Raw genomic sequence first — 15075 nt, 5'->3', positions numbered from 1 at the left:
TAGTGGATGCTGGGGACTCCGTAAGGACCATGGGGAATAGACGGGCTCCGCATGAGACTGGGCACTCTAAAGAAAGATTTGGTACTACTTGGTGTGCACTGGCTCCTCCCTCTATGCCCCTCCTCCAGACCTCAGTTAAGGAAACTGTGCCCGGAAGAGCTGACATTACAAGGAAAGGATTTTGGAATCCAGGGTAAGACTCATACCAGCCACACCAATCACACCATATAACTCGTGATAAACTTACTCAGTTAACAGTATGAACAACAAACAAGCATCACTCAACTGATGCCACATAACATAACCCTTTTGTAAGCAATAACTATATACACGTATTGCAGAAAGTCCGCACTTGGGACGGGCGCCCATCATCCACTACGGACTACGAGAAATAGATTTACCGGTGAGTAAAATCTTATTTTTTCTAACGTCCTAGTGGATGCTGGGGACTCCGTAAGGACCATGGGGATTATACCAAAGCTCCCAAACGGGCGGGAGAGTGCGGATGACTCTGCAGCACCGAATGGGCAAACTTAAGGTCCTCCTCAGCCAGGGTATCAAACTTGTAGAACTTTGCAAATGTGTTTGAACCCGACCAAGTAGCAGCTCGGCAAAGCTAATGCCGAGACCCCTCGGGCAGCCACCCAAGAAGAGCCCACCTTTCTTGTGGAATGGGCTTTCACTGATTTTGGATGCGGTAATCCAGCCGCAGAATGAGCCTGCTGAATCGTGCCACAGATCCAGCGAGCAATAGTTTGCTTTGAAGCAGGAGCACCCAGCTTGTTGGATGCATACAGGACAAACAGAGAGTCAGTCTTCCTGACTCCAGCCGTTCTGGTCACATAAATCTTCAAAGCCCGGACTACGTCAAGCAACTTGGAATCCTCCAAGTCACCAGTAGCCGCAGGCACCACAATAGGTTGGTTCAAATTAAAGGATGACACCACCTTTGGCAGAAATTGCGGACGAGTCCGCAATTCTGCCCTATCCATATGGAAAACCAGATAGGGGCTTTTACATGACAAAGCAGCCAATTCTGACACACGCCTAGCCGAAGCTAAGGCCAACAGCATGACCACTTTCCACGTGAGATACTTTAGCTCCACGGTCTTAAGTGGATCACACCAGTGGGATTTCAGGAAACTCAACACCACGCTAAGATCCCAAGGTGCCACTGGTGGCACAAAAGGGGGCTAAATATGCAGCACTCCCTTAAACGTCTGAACCTCAGGCAGTGAAGCCAGTTCTTTTTGGAAGAAAATGGATAGGGCCGAAATCTGGACCTTTATGGACCCTAATTTCAGGCCCATAGTCACTCCTGACTGTAGGAAGTGCAGGAATCGACCCAGCTGGAATTCCTCTGTAGGGGCCTTCCTGGCCTCACACCAAGCAACATATTTTCGCCATATACGGTGATAATGCTTTGCTGTCACATCCTTCCTAGCCTTTATCAGCGTAGGAATAACTTCATCCGGAATGCCTTTTTCCGCTAGGATCCGGCGTTCAACCGCCATGCCGTTAAACGCAGCCGCGGTAAGTCTTGGAACAGACAGGGCCCTTGTTGTAACAGGTCCTGTCTGAGAGGCAGAGGCCACGGGTCCTCTGTGAGCATTTCTTGCAATTCCGGGTACCAAGTCCTTCTTGGCCAATCCGGAACAATGAGTATTGTTCTCACTCCTCTTTTTCTTACAATTCTCAGCACCTTTGGTATGAGAGGAAGAGGAGGAAACACATAGACCGACTGGAACACCCACGGTGTTACTAGAGCGTCCACAGCTATCGCCTGAGGGTCCCTTGACCCGGCGCAATATCTTTTTAGCTTTTTGTTGAGACGGGACGCCATCATGTCCACCTGTGGCAGTTCCCATCGATTTGCAATCTGCGTGAAGACTTCTTGATGAAGTCCCCACTCTCCCGGGTGGAGGTCGTGCCTGCTGAGGAAGACTGCTTCCCAGTTGTCCACTCCCGGAATGAACACTGCTGACAGTGCTAGTACGTGATTCTCCGCCCAACGAAGAATCCTGGTGGCTTCTGCCATTGCCACCCTGCTTCTTGTGCCGCCCTGGCAGTTTACATGGGCCACTGCCGTGATGTTGTCTGACTGAATCAGCACTGGTTGGTTTCGAAGCAGAGGCTCCGCTTGACTCAGGGCGTTGTATATGGCCCTTAGTTCCAGGATATTGATGTGCAGACAAGTCTCCTGACTTGACCACAGCCCCTGGAAGTTTCTTCCTTGAGTGACTGCCCCCCATCCTCGGAGGCTTGCATCCGTGGTCATCAGGACCCAGTCCTGTATGCCGAACCTGCGGCCCTCGAGGAGGTGAGCACTTTGCAGCCACCACAGAAGACACACCCTGGCCCTGGGGGACAGGGTGATCAGCCGATGCATCTGAAGATGCGATCCGGACCACTTGTCCAACAGATCCCACTGAAAGATCCTCGCATGGAACCTGCCGAAGGGAATGGCTTCGTATGACGCCACCATCTTTCCCAGGACTCGCGTGCAGTGATGCACCGATACCTGTTTTGGTTTTAGGAGGCCTCTGACCAGAGTCACGAGCTCCTGAGCCTTCTCCTCCGGGAGAAACACCTTTTTCTGGTTTGTGTCCAGAATCATGCCCAGGAAGGGCAGACGTGTCGTAGGAATCAGCTGCGACTTTGGAATATTCAGAATCCAGCCGTGCTGTTGCAACACTTCCTGAGAGAGTGCTACGCTGATCAGCAACCGCTCCCTGGACCTCGCCTTTATGAGGAGATCGTCCAAGTATGGGATAATCGTAACCCCTTGCTTCCGAAGGAGCACCATCATTTCCGCCATCACCTTGGTAAATATTCTCGGTGCCGTGGACAGGCCAAACGGCAACGTCTGGAATTGGTAATGACAGTCCTGTACCACAAACCTGAGGTACTCCTGATGAGGTGGATAAATGGGGACATGCAAGTACGCATCCTTGATGTCCAGAGACACCATAAAATCCCCCTCTTCCAGGCTTGCAATGACCGCTCTGAGCGATTCCATTTTGAACTTGAATCTTTTCAGATAAATGTTCAGGGATTTTAAATTTGATATGGGTCTGACCGAACCGTCCGGTTTCGGTACCACAAACATTGTGGAATAGTATCCTCTTCCTTGTTGAAGGACGGGAACCTTTACCACCACCTGCTGGAGATATAACTTGTGAATTGCCGCTAACACTACTTCCCTTTCTATGGGGGAAGCTGGCAGGGCCGATTTGAGGTAACGGTGAGGGGGCATCACTTCGAATTCCAGCTTGTATCCCTGAGACACAATCTGTATAACCCAGGGATCCACCTGTGAGCGAACCCACTGGTGGCTGAAATGACGGAGATGCGCCCCCACCGCTCCTGGCTCCACCTGTGGAGCCCCAGCGTCATGCGGTGGATTTAGTGGAAGCCGGGGAGAACTTCTGTTCCTGGGAACTAGCTGAATGGTGCAGCTTCTTTCCTCTACCCCTGCCTCTGGCCAGAAAGGACGCACCTCTGACGTTCTTGCTTCTCTGTGATCGAAAGGATTGCATTTGGTAATACGGTGCTTTCTTAGGCTGTGAGGGAATATATGGCAAAAAGTTGGTTTTCCCAGCCGTAGCTGTGGAAACTAGGTCCGAGAGACCGTCCCCAAACAATTCCTCACCCTTGTAAGGTAACACCTCCATGTGTTTTTTGGAGTCGGCATCACCTGTCCATTGCCGAGTCCACAGGACCCTTCTGGCAGAAATTGACATTGCATTTATTCTAGAGCCCAGTAGGCAAACGTCCCTCTGGGCATCCCTCATATATAGGACAGCGTCTTTTATATGCCCCAGGGTCAGTAAAATGGTATCCTTGTCTAAGGTATCCATTTCCTCAGACAGATTATCTGTCCATGCTGCTACAGCACTACACATCCAGGCCGACGCAATAGCCAGCCTCAGTATAGTACCTGAGTGTGCATAAACAGACTTCAGGATACTTTCCTGCTTCCTATCTGCAGGATCCTTTAGGGCGGCCGTATCCTGTGACGGCAGGGCCACCTTTTTAGATAAGCGTGTCAGAGCTTTATCTACCCCAGGGGAGGATTCCCAGCGCATCCTGTCCGTTGGCGGGAAAGGGTACGCCATAAGTAACCTTTTGGAAATCAACACTTTCTTATCGGGGGAATCCCATGCTTTTTCACATAATTCATTTAACTCATGTGAAGGGGGAAAAGTCACCTGTTGCTTTTTCTCCCCATACATATACACCCTTTGGTCAGGGACAGGGTTTTCCTCCGATATGTGCAATACATCCTTCATTGCTATAATCATGTATCGGATGGCTTTAGTCATTTTAGGCTGCAACTTTGCCTCATCGTCATCGACACTGGAGTCAGAATCCGTGTCGACATCTGTGTCAACCAACTGGGATAGTGGGCGCTTTTGAGACCCTGACGGCCTCTGAGCTGCAGAATCAGACACGGGTTGAGAACCTGACTGATTATCCAACCTTTTATGTAAGGAGCTTACGTTATCATTTAACACCTTCCACATATCCATCCAATCAGGTGTCAGCGCCGTCGGCGGCGACACCAGTCACTTGCACTTGTTCTGCCTCCACGTAACCGTCCTCGTCAAACATGTCGACACAAACGTACCGACACACCGCACACACACAGGGAATGCTCTAATTGAGGACAGGACCCCACAAGGTCTTTTGGGGAGACAGAGAGACAGTATGCCAGCGCTATATAACCCAGGGATTACACAGTAACTTAGTGTTTACCCAGTAGCTGCTGTTTATGATAATTTGCGCCTAAATTTATGTGCCCCCCCTCTCTTTTTACCCTTTTTCTACCTTGATACTGCAGGGGAGAGCCTGGGGAGCTTCCTCTCAGCGGAGCTGTGAAAAGAAAATGGCGCTGGTTAGTGCTGAGGAAGCAGGCCCCGCCCCCTCAGCGGCGGGCTTCTGTCCCAAATCTGTGTAATAAAATGGCGGGGGCTCGTACATATATACAATGCCCAGCTGTATATATGTGTCTTTATGCCAAGAGGTATCCTAATTGCTGCCCAGGGCGCCCCCCCCTGCGCCCTGCACCCTACAGTGACCGGAGTGTGTGGGTAGTGTGGGCGCAATGGCGCACAGCTGCAGTGCTGTGCGCTACCTCATGTGAAGACAGGAGTCTTCTGCCGCCGATTTCGATGTCTTCTTGCTTCTGCCGGCTTCTGACTTCTGGCTCTGCGAGGGGGACGGCGGCGCGGCTCCGGGAACGGACGACAAGGTCAGGTCCTGTGTTCGATCTCTCTGGAGCTAATGGTGTCCAGTAGCCTAAGAAGCGCAACCTAGCCGCAGTTAGTAGGTTTGCTTCTCTCCCCTCAGTCCCACGTAGCAGAGAGTCTGTTGCCAGCAGAAGCTCTCTGAAAATAAAAAAACCTAACTCAAATACTTTCTTATTAGCAAGCTAAGGAGAGCTCACTAAAAGCACTCAGCTCTGGCCGGGCACAGATTCTAACTGAGGTCTGGAGGAGGGGCATAGAGGGAGGAGCCAGTGCACACCAGGTAGTACTAAATCTTTCTTTAGAGTGCCCAGTCTCCTGCGGAGCCCGTCTATTCCCCATGGTCCTTACGGAGTCCCCAGCATCCACTAGGACATTAGAGAAAATAAAATAAGAAAGCTTAGGGCTGCCCCCAGTGGTAATGCCCCTGCAGTTATGACCCCATGTAGTTTACCCCCTTTAGTTTAGCCTCCCAGTGGTAATGCCCCCAGTAGTTTAGCCCTCATGTAGTTTACCCCCGTGGCAATGACCCCTGTAGTTTAGCCCGTGCAGTTATGCCGCCAGTAGTTTAGCCCTTCAGTAGTAATACCCCAGGTAGTTTAGCCCCATGTAGTTTGTCTCCAGTAGTTTAGCCCCTCCAGTAGTAATGCCCTTGTAGTTATGCCTCCAGTAGTTTAGCCCCTGTTGTTATGCCCCTAGTAGTTTAGCCTCCATGTAGTTTGCTCACCTGTAGTTTAGTCCCCAGGTAGTAATGCCACCTGTAGTTTAGCCCCTGTAGTTATGCCCCCTTGTAGTAATGCCCCCACCAGTAGAACCACTCACACATATAAAAAAATTTAAAAAAACACACACACCACGACAACAACACCACCACCACCACATCATACTCACCAAGCCCCGCTCCCGCGTCTGAACGCTGCAGTCCTTCCGGCATCCGCTCCTCAGCACTATAGGATAGACGTGATGACGTCTCTCCCATAGCACACACTGAGAGCCGGAAGCAGGATCTCAGCAGTGAGCTCCTGCCGCCGGCTTCTGCTGTGGAGAGAGAGCCGGGCGCCCGCCGGTAACAATCTCAGCGGGTGCCTGAGTGGCGCTGGGCACACATCAGGTTAGGTGAGCTGGAGGAGGCGGAACTGTGTTCCGTCTCCAAGTGGAAGTGACGGAACGTAGTTCCACCCCGTTACGGCTCATTTTAACATCTGCTTACAAGCGACAACTGTATTTGAGATCACTAGATTTTATTTTCACAGATCATACTTTAGTTTATATAACTGCTGGACAAACTTATTTTATTTTACTGGCAGCTGGGATTAATAAGGTTATACTTTACGACTCTGCAGTTTTCCTTTCAATATGGTGGTCATTTAAAACTCTAAAAAAAAATAATTCTGGGAGAAAATTAAAGATTTACTTTACACACACACCGTCAAAACTAATGTTCTGCCTACCCTTCAATTTTACTCTCGGAGAGCGGCAGATTGGAAAATTGCTGATGGTTTTCTTCTTTGCAGCAGTCAACAGAAGAACATGGAACACTTATTGAATGGAATTTATGATCACATCTAATTTTAAAAGGATTTAGAGACATGCTCAATATATTCAAGGATTCCTACCGCTTGGGATAAAATAGATCAAGACTTATATCCAACGCATAAGTGGTGACATCCTTCTGGCCTCAACCCCCTTACGTTCTCCCTGAAGCCCACACAGCCCATTCTCTATATACAATACCTGGTCAGCTGTGTGTCCACATATACCATGCCTGCCTGACAGTCTCCTCAGGGCAAGCTACACTGTGTTGACTTTACATATTATACTTTCTGATAATTTTTATCGATATCTCTCCAGAAGACTGAAATAAATAGGTAGAGAGTATTTTGTGTAATTTTTATGTACCTGGATGAGACCCTGTAGTTCTTCTTCTGTTAAACAGTCCACAGTATCATCTTTACCTTGCATAAATTCCACAGCAAGTTTGCCATTATCTGTAGGATAGAAAAAATAAGATTTTACTCACCGGTAAATCTATTTCTCGTAGTCCGTAGTGGATGCTGGGAACTCCGAAAGGACCATGGGGAATAGCGGCTCCGCAGGAGACTGGGCACAACTAAAGAAAGCTTTAGGTCACCTGGTGTGCACTGGCTCCTCCCACTATGACCCTCCTCCAAGCCTCAGTTAGGACACTGTGCCCGGACAAGCTGACATAATAAGGAAGGATTTTGAATCCCGGGTAAGACTCATACCAGCCACACCAATCACACCGTATAACTCGTGATACTATACTCAGTTAACAGTATGAAATACAACTGAGCCTCTCAACAGATGGCTCAACAAAAACCCTTTAGTTAACAATAACTATGTACAAGTATTGCAGACAATCCGCACTTGGGATGGGCGCCCAGCATCCACTACGGACTACGAGAAATAGATTTACCGGTGAGTAAAATCTTATTTTCTCTGACGTCCTAGTGGATGCTGGGAACTCCGAAAGGACCATGGGGATTATACCAAAGCTCCCAAACGGGCGGGAGAGTGCGGATGACTCTGCAGCACCGAATGAGAGAACTCAAGGTCCTCCTCAGCCAGGGTATCAAATTTGTAGAAATTTGCAAACGTGTTTGCCCCTGACCAAGTAGCAGCTCGGCAAAGTTGTAAAGCCGAGACCCCTCGGGCAGCCGCCCAAGATGAGCCCACCTTCCCTGTGGAATGGGCTTTCACTGATTTAGGATGCGGCAGTCCAGCCGCAGAATGCGCCTGCTGAATCGTGTCACAGATCCAGCGAGCGATAGTCTGCTTAGAAGCAGGAGCACCCAGCCTGTTGGGTGCATACAGGATAAATAGCGAGTCAGTTTTCCTGACTCTAGCCGTCCTGGAAACATAATTTTTCAAGGCCCTGACTACGTCCAGTAACTTGGAATCCTCCAAGTCCCTAGTAGCCGCAGGCACCACAATAGGTTGGTTCAAGTGAAAAGCTGATACCACCTTAGGGAGAAACTGGGGACGAGTCCTCAATTCTGCCCTATCCATATGGAAAATCAGATAAGGACTTTTATATGACAAAGCCGCCAATTCTGATACACGCCTGGCCGAAGCCAAGGCCCATAACATGACCACTTTCCGCGTGAGATATTTTAGATCCACGGTTTTTAGTGGTTCAAACCAATGTGATTTTAAGAAACTCAACACCACGTTGAGATCCCAAGGTGCCACTGGAGGCACAACCGGGGGCTGAATATGCAGCACTCCTTTAACAATGTCTGAACTTCAGGTACTGAAGCTAATTCTTTCTGGAAGAAAATCGACAGAGCCGAGACCTGTATCTTAATGGAGCCTAATTTTAGGCCCATAGACACTCCTGCTTGTAGGAAATGCAGAAATCGACCTAGTTGAAATTCCTCTGTTGGGGCCTTTTTTGGCCTCACACCAAGCAACATATTTCCGCCATATGCGGTGATAATGTTTTGCAGTTACATCTTTCCTGGCTTGAATCAGCGTAGGAATGACTTCCTCCGGAATGCCCTTTTCCTTTAGGATCCGGCGTTCAACCGCCATGCCGTCAAAACGTAGCCGCGGTAAGTCTTGGAACAGACAGGGCCCCTGCTGCCGCAGGTCCTGTCTGAGCGGCAGAGGCCATGGGTCCTCTGATATAATTTCTTGAAGTTCTGGGTACCAGGCTCTTCTTGGCCAATCCGGAACCACGAGTATCGTTCTTACTCCTCGCCTTCTTATTATTCTCAGTACCTTTGGTATGAGAGGCAGAGGGGGGAACACATAAACCGACTGGTACACCCACGATGTTACCAGAGCGTCCACAGCTATCGCCTGAAGGTCCCTTGACCTGGCGCAATATCTTTTATAGCTTTTTGTTGAGGCGGGACGCCATCATGTCCACCTGTGGCCTTTCCCAATGGTGTACAATCCTTTGGAAGACTTCTGGATGAAGTCCCCACTCTCTCGGGTGGAAGTCGTGTCTGCTGAGAAGATCTGCTTCCCAGTTGTCCACTCCGGGAATGAACACTGCTGACAGTGCTAACACATGATTTTCCGCCCATCGGAGAATCCTTGTGGCTTCTGCCATCGCCATCCAGCTTCTTGTGCCGCCCTGTTGGTTTACATGGGCGACTGCCGTGATGTTGTCTGATTGGATCAGGACCGGCTGGTTTTGAAGCAGAGGCCTTGCCTGACTCAGGGCATTGTAAATGGCCCTCAGTTCCAGAATATTTATGTAGGGAAGTCACCTGACTTGACTAAAGTCCCTGGAAGTTTCTTCCCTGTGTGACTGCCCCCCAGCCTCAAAGGCTGGCATCCATGGTCACTAGGACCTAGTCCTGTATGTCGAACCTGCGGCCCTCTTGAAGATGGGCACTCTGCAGCCACTACAGTAGAGATACCCTGGTCCTTGGAGACAGGGTTATCAGCCGATGCATCTGAAGATGTGATCCGGACCACTTGTCTAACAGGTCCCACTGAAAAGTTCTTGCATGGAACCTGCCGAATGGGATTGCTTCGTAGGAAGCTATCATTTTTCCCAGGACTCGCGTGCAATGATGCACCGATAACTGTTTTGGCTTCAGGAGGTCTCTGACTAGAGATGACAGCTCCTTGGCTTTCTCCTCCGGGAGAAACACTTATTTCTGGTCTGTGTCCAGAACCATCCCCAGGAACAGTAGACGTGTCGTAGGAACCAGCTGTGACTTTGGACTGTTTAGAATCCAACCGTGCTGTTGTAGCACTTTCCAAAATAGTGCTACCCCGACTAGCAACTGCTCCTTGGACCTCGCCCTTATAAGGAGATTGTCCAAGTACGGGATAATTAAAACTCCCCTTTTTCGAAGGAGTATCATCATTCCGGCAATTACCTTGGTAACACCCTCGGTGCCATGTACAGTCCAAACGGTAGAGTCTGGACTTGGTAATGGTAATCCTGTACCACAAATCTGAGGTACTCCTGGCGAGGATAGTAAATGGGGACATGCAGGTAAGCATCCTTGATGGCCCGGGATACCATGTAATCCCCCTCATCCAGGTTTGCAATAACCGCCCTGAGCGATTCCATCTTGAACTTGAATTTTTTTTATGTATGTGTTCAAGGATTTTAAATATAAAAAAGGGTCACACCGAACCATGCGGTTTTGGTACCCCAAACCGTGTGGAATAGTAACCCCGTCCTTGTTGAAGTAGGGGCACCTTAAGTATTACCTGCTGGGAATACAGCTTATTAATTGCCTCTAGCACAGCCTCCCTGCCTGAGGGAGTTGTCGGCAAGGCATATTTGAGGAAACGGCGGGGGGGGAAGACATCTCGAATTCCAGCTTGTACCCCTGAAATACTACTTGAATGAAACAGGGATCCACCTGTGAGCGAGCCCACTGATCGCTGAAATTTTTGAGACGGACCCCCACCGTACCTGGCTACACCTGTGGAGCCCCCGCGTCATGCTGTGGACTCAGAGGAAGCGAGAGAAGAATTATGATTCTGGGAACAGGCTGACTGGTGCAGCTTTTTCCCTCTTCCCTTGTCTCTGTACAGAAAGGAAGCGCCTTTGACCCGCTTGCTTTTCTGAAGCCGAAAGGACTGTACCTGATAATACAGTGCTTTCTTAGTCTGTGAGGAAAACTGAGGTAAAAAAATTTCTTCCCAGCTGTTGCTGCGGATACGAGGTCCCAGAGACCATCCCCAAATAATTCCTCACCCTTATAAGGCAGAATCTCTATGCGCCTTTTAAAGTCAGCATCACCTGTCCAGTGACAGGTCTCTAATACCCTCCTGACAGAATGGACATTACATTAATTTTGGATGCCAGCCGGCAAAATATCCCTCTGTGCATCCCTCATATATAAGACGACGTCTTTAATATGTTCTCATGTTTGACAGGGTCACCGACCACGCTGCAGCAGCACGATCTGCAGGTCTCAGTCTAGTACCTGAGTGTGTAAATACAGACTTCAGGATAGCCTCCTGCTTTTTATCAACAGGTACCTTCAAAGTGGCCGTTCCTAAAACGGCAGTGCCACCTATTTTGACAACCGTGTGAGCGCCTTATCCACCCTAGGGGATATCTCCCAGCGTAACTTATCCTCTGGCGGGAAAAGGTACGCCATCAGTAACTTTTTAGAAATTACCAGTTTCTTATCAGGGGGAACCCACGCTTTTCACACACTTCATTCAATCATCTGATGGGGGAACAAAACACTGCCTGCTTTTTCTCCCCAAACATAAAAACCCATTTTTAGAGGTTAATGTCAGAAATGTGTAACACATTTTTTATTGCCGGGATCAAGTCACGGATGTTCCTAGTGGATTGTGTATATGTCTCAACCTTGTCGACACTGGAGTCAGACTCCGTGTCGACATCTGTGTCTGCCATCTGAGTGAGCGGGCGTTTTTGAGCCCCTGATGGTCTTTGAGACGCCTGGGCAGGCGCGGGCTGAGAAGCCGGCTGTCCCACAGCTGTTACGTCATCCACCCTTTTATGTAAGGAGTTGACACTGTCGGTTAATACCTTTTACCTAATCATCCACTCTGGTGTCGGCCCCACAGGGGGCGACATCACATTTATCGGCATCTGCTCCGTCACTATATAAGCCTCCTCCTCAAACATGTCGACACAGCCGTACCGACACACCGCACACACACAGGGAATGCTCTGACTGAGGACAGGACCCCACAAAGCCGTTTGGGGAGACAGAGAGAGAGTATGCCAGCACACACCAGAGCGCTATATAATGTGGGGATTAACACTATAACTGAGTGAATTTTCCCCCATAGCTGCTTGTATATACAATATTGCGCCTAAATTTAGTGCCCCCCCTCTCTTTTTAACCCTTTGAGTCTGAAAACTACAAGGGAGAGCCTGGGGAGCTTTCTTCCAGCTGCACTGTGAAGAGAAAATGGCGCCAGTGTGTCTGAGGGAGATAGCTCCGCCCCTTTTCCGCTGCCTATTCTCCCGCTTTTTTCTGGATTCTGGCAGGGGTATTTACCACATATATAGCCTCTGGGGCTATGTATTGTGGTATTTTTGCCAGCCAAGGTGTTTTTATTGCTGCTCAGGGCGCCCCCCCCAAGCGCCCTGCACCCTCAGTGACCGGAGTGTGAAGTGTGTATGAGGAGCAATGGCGCACAGCTGCAGTGCTGTGCGCTACCTTGGTGAAGACTGATGTCTTCTGCCGCCGCTTTTCCGGACCTCTTCTTGCTTCTGGCTCTGTAAGGGGGACGGCGGCGCGGCTCCGGGACCGAACACCAAGGCTGGGCCTGCGGTCGATCCCTCTGGAGCTAATGGTGTCCAGTAGCCTAAGAAGCCCAAGCTGGCTGCAAGCAGGCAGGTTCGCTTCTTCTCCCCTTAGTCCCTCGCTGCAGTGAGCCTGTTGCCAGCAGGTCTCACTGAAAATAAAAAACCTAATTCTATACTTTCTTTCTAGAAGCTCAGGAGAGCCCCTAGTGTGCATCCAACCTCGGCCGGGCACAAGATCTAACTGAGGCTTGGAGGAGGGTCATAGTGGGAGGAGCCAGTGCACACCAGGTGACCTAAAGCTTTCTTTAGTTGTGCCCAGTCTCCTGCGGAGCCGCTATTCCCCATGGTCCTTTCGGAGTTCCCAGCATTCACTAGGACGTCAGAGAAAGAGGGGTATTCAGACATGATATCTATCATAATTTCTGCCAGCTACTGTTTGTGGTGTTCATTACATAATAACATCCTAGATCAGTGGATCTCAACTCAAGTCCTCAAGTACCACCAACAGGTCATGTTTTGTGGATCTCTGCAATCTTACACAGGTGAGTTACTGTACTTTGCTGGGCCAGTAATTATCCCACCTGCTTCCACAAACAGATATCCTCAAATCATGACATGTTTGGACAACTTGAGGGTTGAGGATGAGAATCACTGTTCTAGAGTAAGATCATGCATTTCCGAAGAACTGATGGATGTGTTTGGTAGCACTGGAAAGAATCCTGTTAATTTCAGGATTTTGGTGACTGATTTATCGAATTTGAACAGTTATATGGCTTTTGGTGTCTCCTCTTAAATATTCACTTATATTTGCAATTTACAAGTTTTGGAACAGCAATTCAGGTGTTCACAGGATTGAACAATTTTGTCCTTAGGGGCCACAGGGGGTGTTGGGGACAGGTGAGAGGGGGAGATGGAGGGGAGGGGGTTAGGTCGACAGATGACAGACGAAGAGATGTGGGTTAGGGAAACGGAAAGCAGATCCGGGGTGTGTGGGAGGGGCAGAGATCAGAGACGGGGAGAAGGGGTGTAAAGACGATAGATGACACATGTGGTAAAGGAGGTGGTGATGGAGACAGAGAGGAGAGACAGGAAGTCAGACATGAAACAGAGGTAGACTGGTGTAGGGAATCAGAGAACACACAAAAAAATTTTTTTATATGATGATATATATATATATATATATATATATATATATATTTTGACAAAGCCTAATATATATCCTATATTAAACACTATAAAAGGTTAAGAGACACAGTACGCAATTGGCGCACGAGGTACCGTAAGGGTACGCCCTTAGCGTAGCGGACGCTGTATCGGGAGCGAGCCGCTCGAGCGACACAAACGCTTGCGAGAATACGCTGTTGGTATCAAGCACACCATAGGCGGCCGATCACCGTAATGTTACGCTAATAGCGTAACGGACGCTTGTGAACAGGAAACGAACACAAGCGGCACGGACGCTCACAGAATTAAACCTTAATAACGATACCTTAACGAATGTACTTATACTGTAAACCTTTGTGCAGTGATAATGTGTAGATGCAATGCAGTGTAACCTTGTTAGTTTAAAAGCTGTATGAGCGACTGAGACGCTCAGAGAACCCTTAGCCATATAATAAACACTCAAATGCCTGTCTAAGGTTCTAACACCTTTAAGGGAGAGAATGAACGTTCAATTGAAAAAGAATACACAATACAGTTTATACACTACAGTGCTAACATCAATACCTAACAGAATTACTACACGTAAATATACAATAGTGGCACAACCGTACAAGATAACATATAAGGGGGAAAGAGTGAAATGGCTTACAAAGATGGAGAAACAAAATGGCTGCAGAGAACTTACACACGAGGGGAAACAGTCGCAAGCGCCTTCCTGGATATCCAGCTCCCGATTGTCAGTGATGAGAACCGTTGAGGAGAGTAGAGTGTTGTCTCCCCAAGCCTATTTTAAACGATATTTATGTACTAGCTCAAGACATACTTCAATAGATACTATGTGTCCTCTTTCCATTGGTTAGTTCAAGGAGTTGGGTGATGACTAAGCCTTGTCACTATTTCAAATTCCTGTCTTGTGGGAAGCTATTGTGTCAAGACGCCATCAGGTCTACATCCGGTAGGCCCCACCTGTCCACTAGAAGCTGAAAGACTTATGGATGAAGACTCCAGTTTCCAGCGTACACGTCCTGGTGCCTGAGGGAGTCCGCTTCGCAGTTCAGGACGCCTGGAATGAACATTGACGATATTGCTGGCAGATGGCGTTCCGCCCAACGAAGAATTTTTGACACTTCCAACATTGCCATGCGTCTTCAAGTGCCTCCTTGATGGTTCATGTATGCCACTGTGGTGGCGTTGTCTGACCGTACTTGAACAGGCCTGTTCTGTACCAGAGGCAGGGCGAGAGATAGCGCACTGAACACCGCCCTCAACTCCAGAATGTTTATTGGGAGGAGCGACTCCTCCTTGGTCCACAGACCCTGAAAAGGGTATTGCTCCAACACCGCGCCCCATCACCTCAGACTTGCGTCTGTTGACAGAAGGGACAGCCCCGGCTTAATTGCTGGTCCTGGAGCCACCAGGTCAGTGACA

The 15075-nt window shown here is 49.0% G+C and overlaps 1 protein-coding gene across 1 annotated transcript in view; it reads right to left on the bottom strand.

Moving 5' to 3' along the window:
• RDM1 (RAD52 motif containing 1) overlaps positions 1-15075 on the bottom strand; it is a 230737-nt gene that overhangs the window by 10858 nt on the left and 204804 nt on the right. Inside the window, exon 6 of the mRNA XM_063959462.1 lies at positions 7149-7237. Within this exon, the coding sequence (XP_063815532.1) occupies positions 7149-7237 (89 nt within the window). The remainder of the gene's footprint in view (positions 1-7148; positions 7238-15075) is intronic.

This window comes from Pseudophryne corroboree, chromosome 3 (assembly GCF_028390025.1).
Source record: "Pseudophryne corroboree isolate aPseCor3 chromosome 3, aPseCor3.hap2, whole genome shotgun sequence".
In the NCBI taxonomy this organism is placed as follows: Eukaryota; Metazoa; Chordata; class Amphibia; order Anura; family Myobatrachidae; genus Pseudophryne; species Pseudophryne corroboree.
This window is presented reverse-complemented; position numbering and strand designations above follow the sequence as displayed.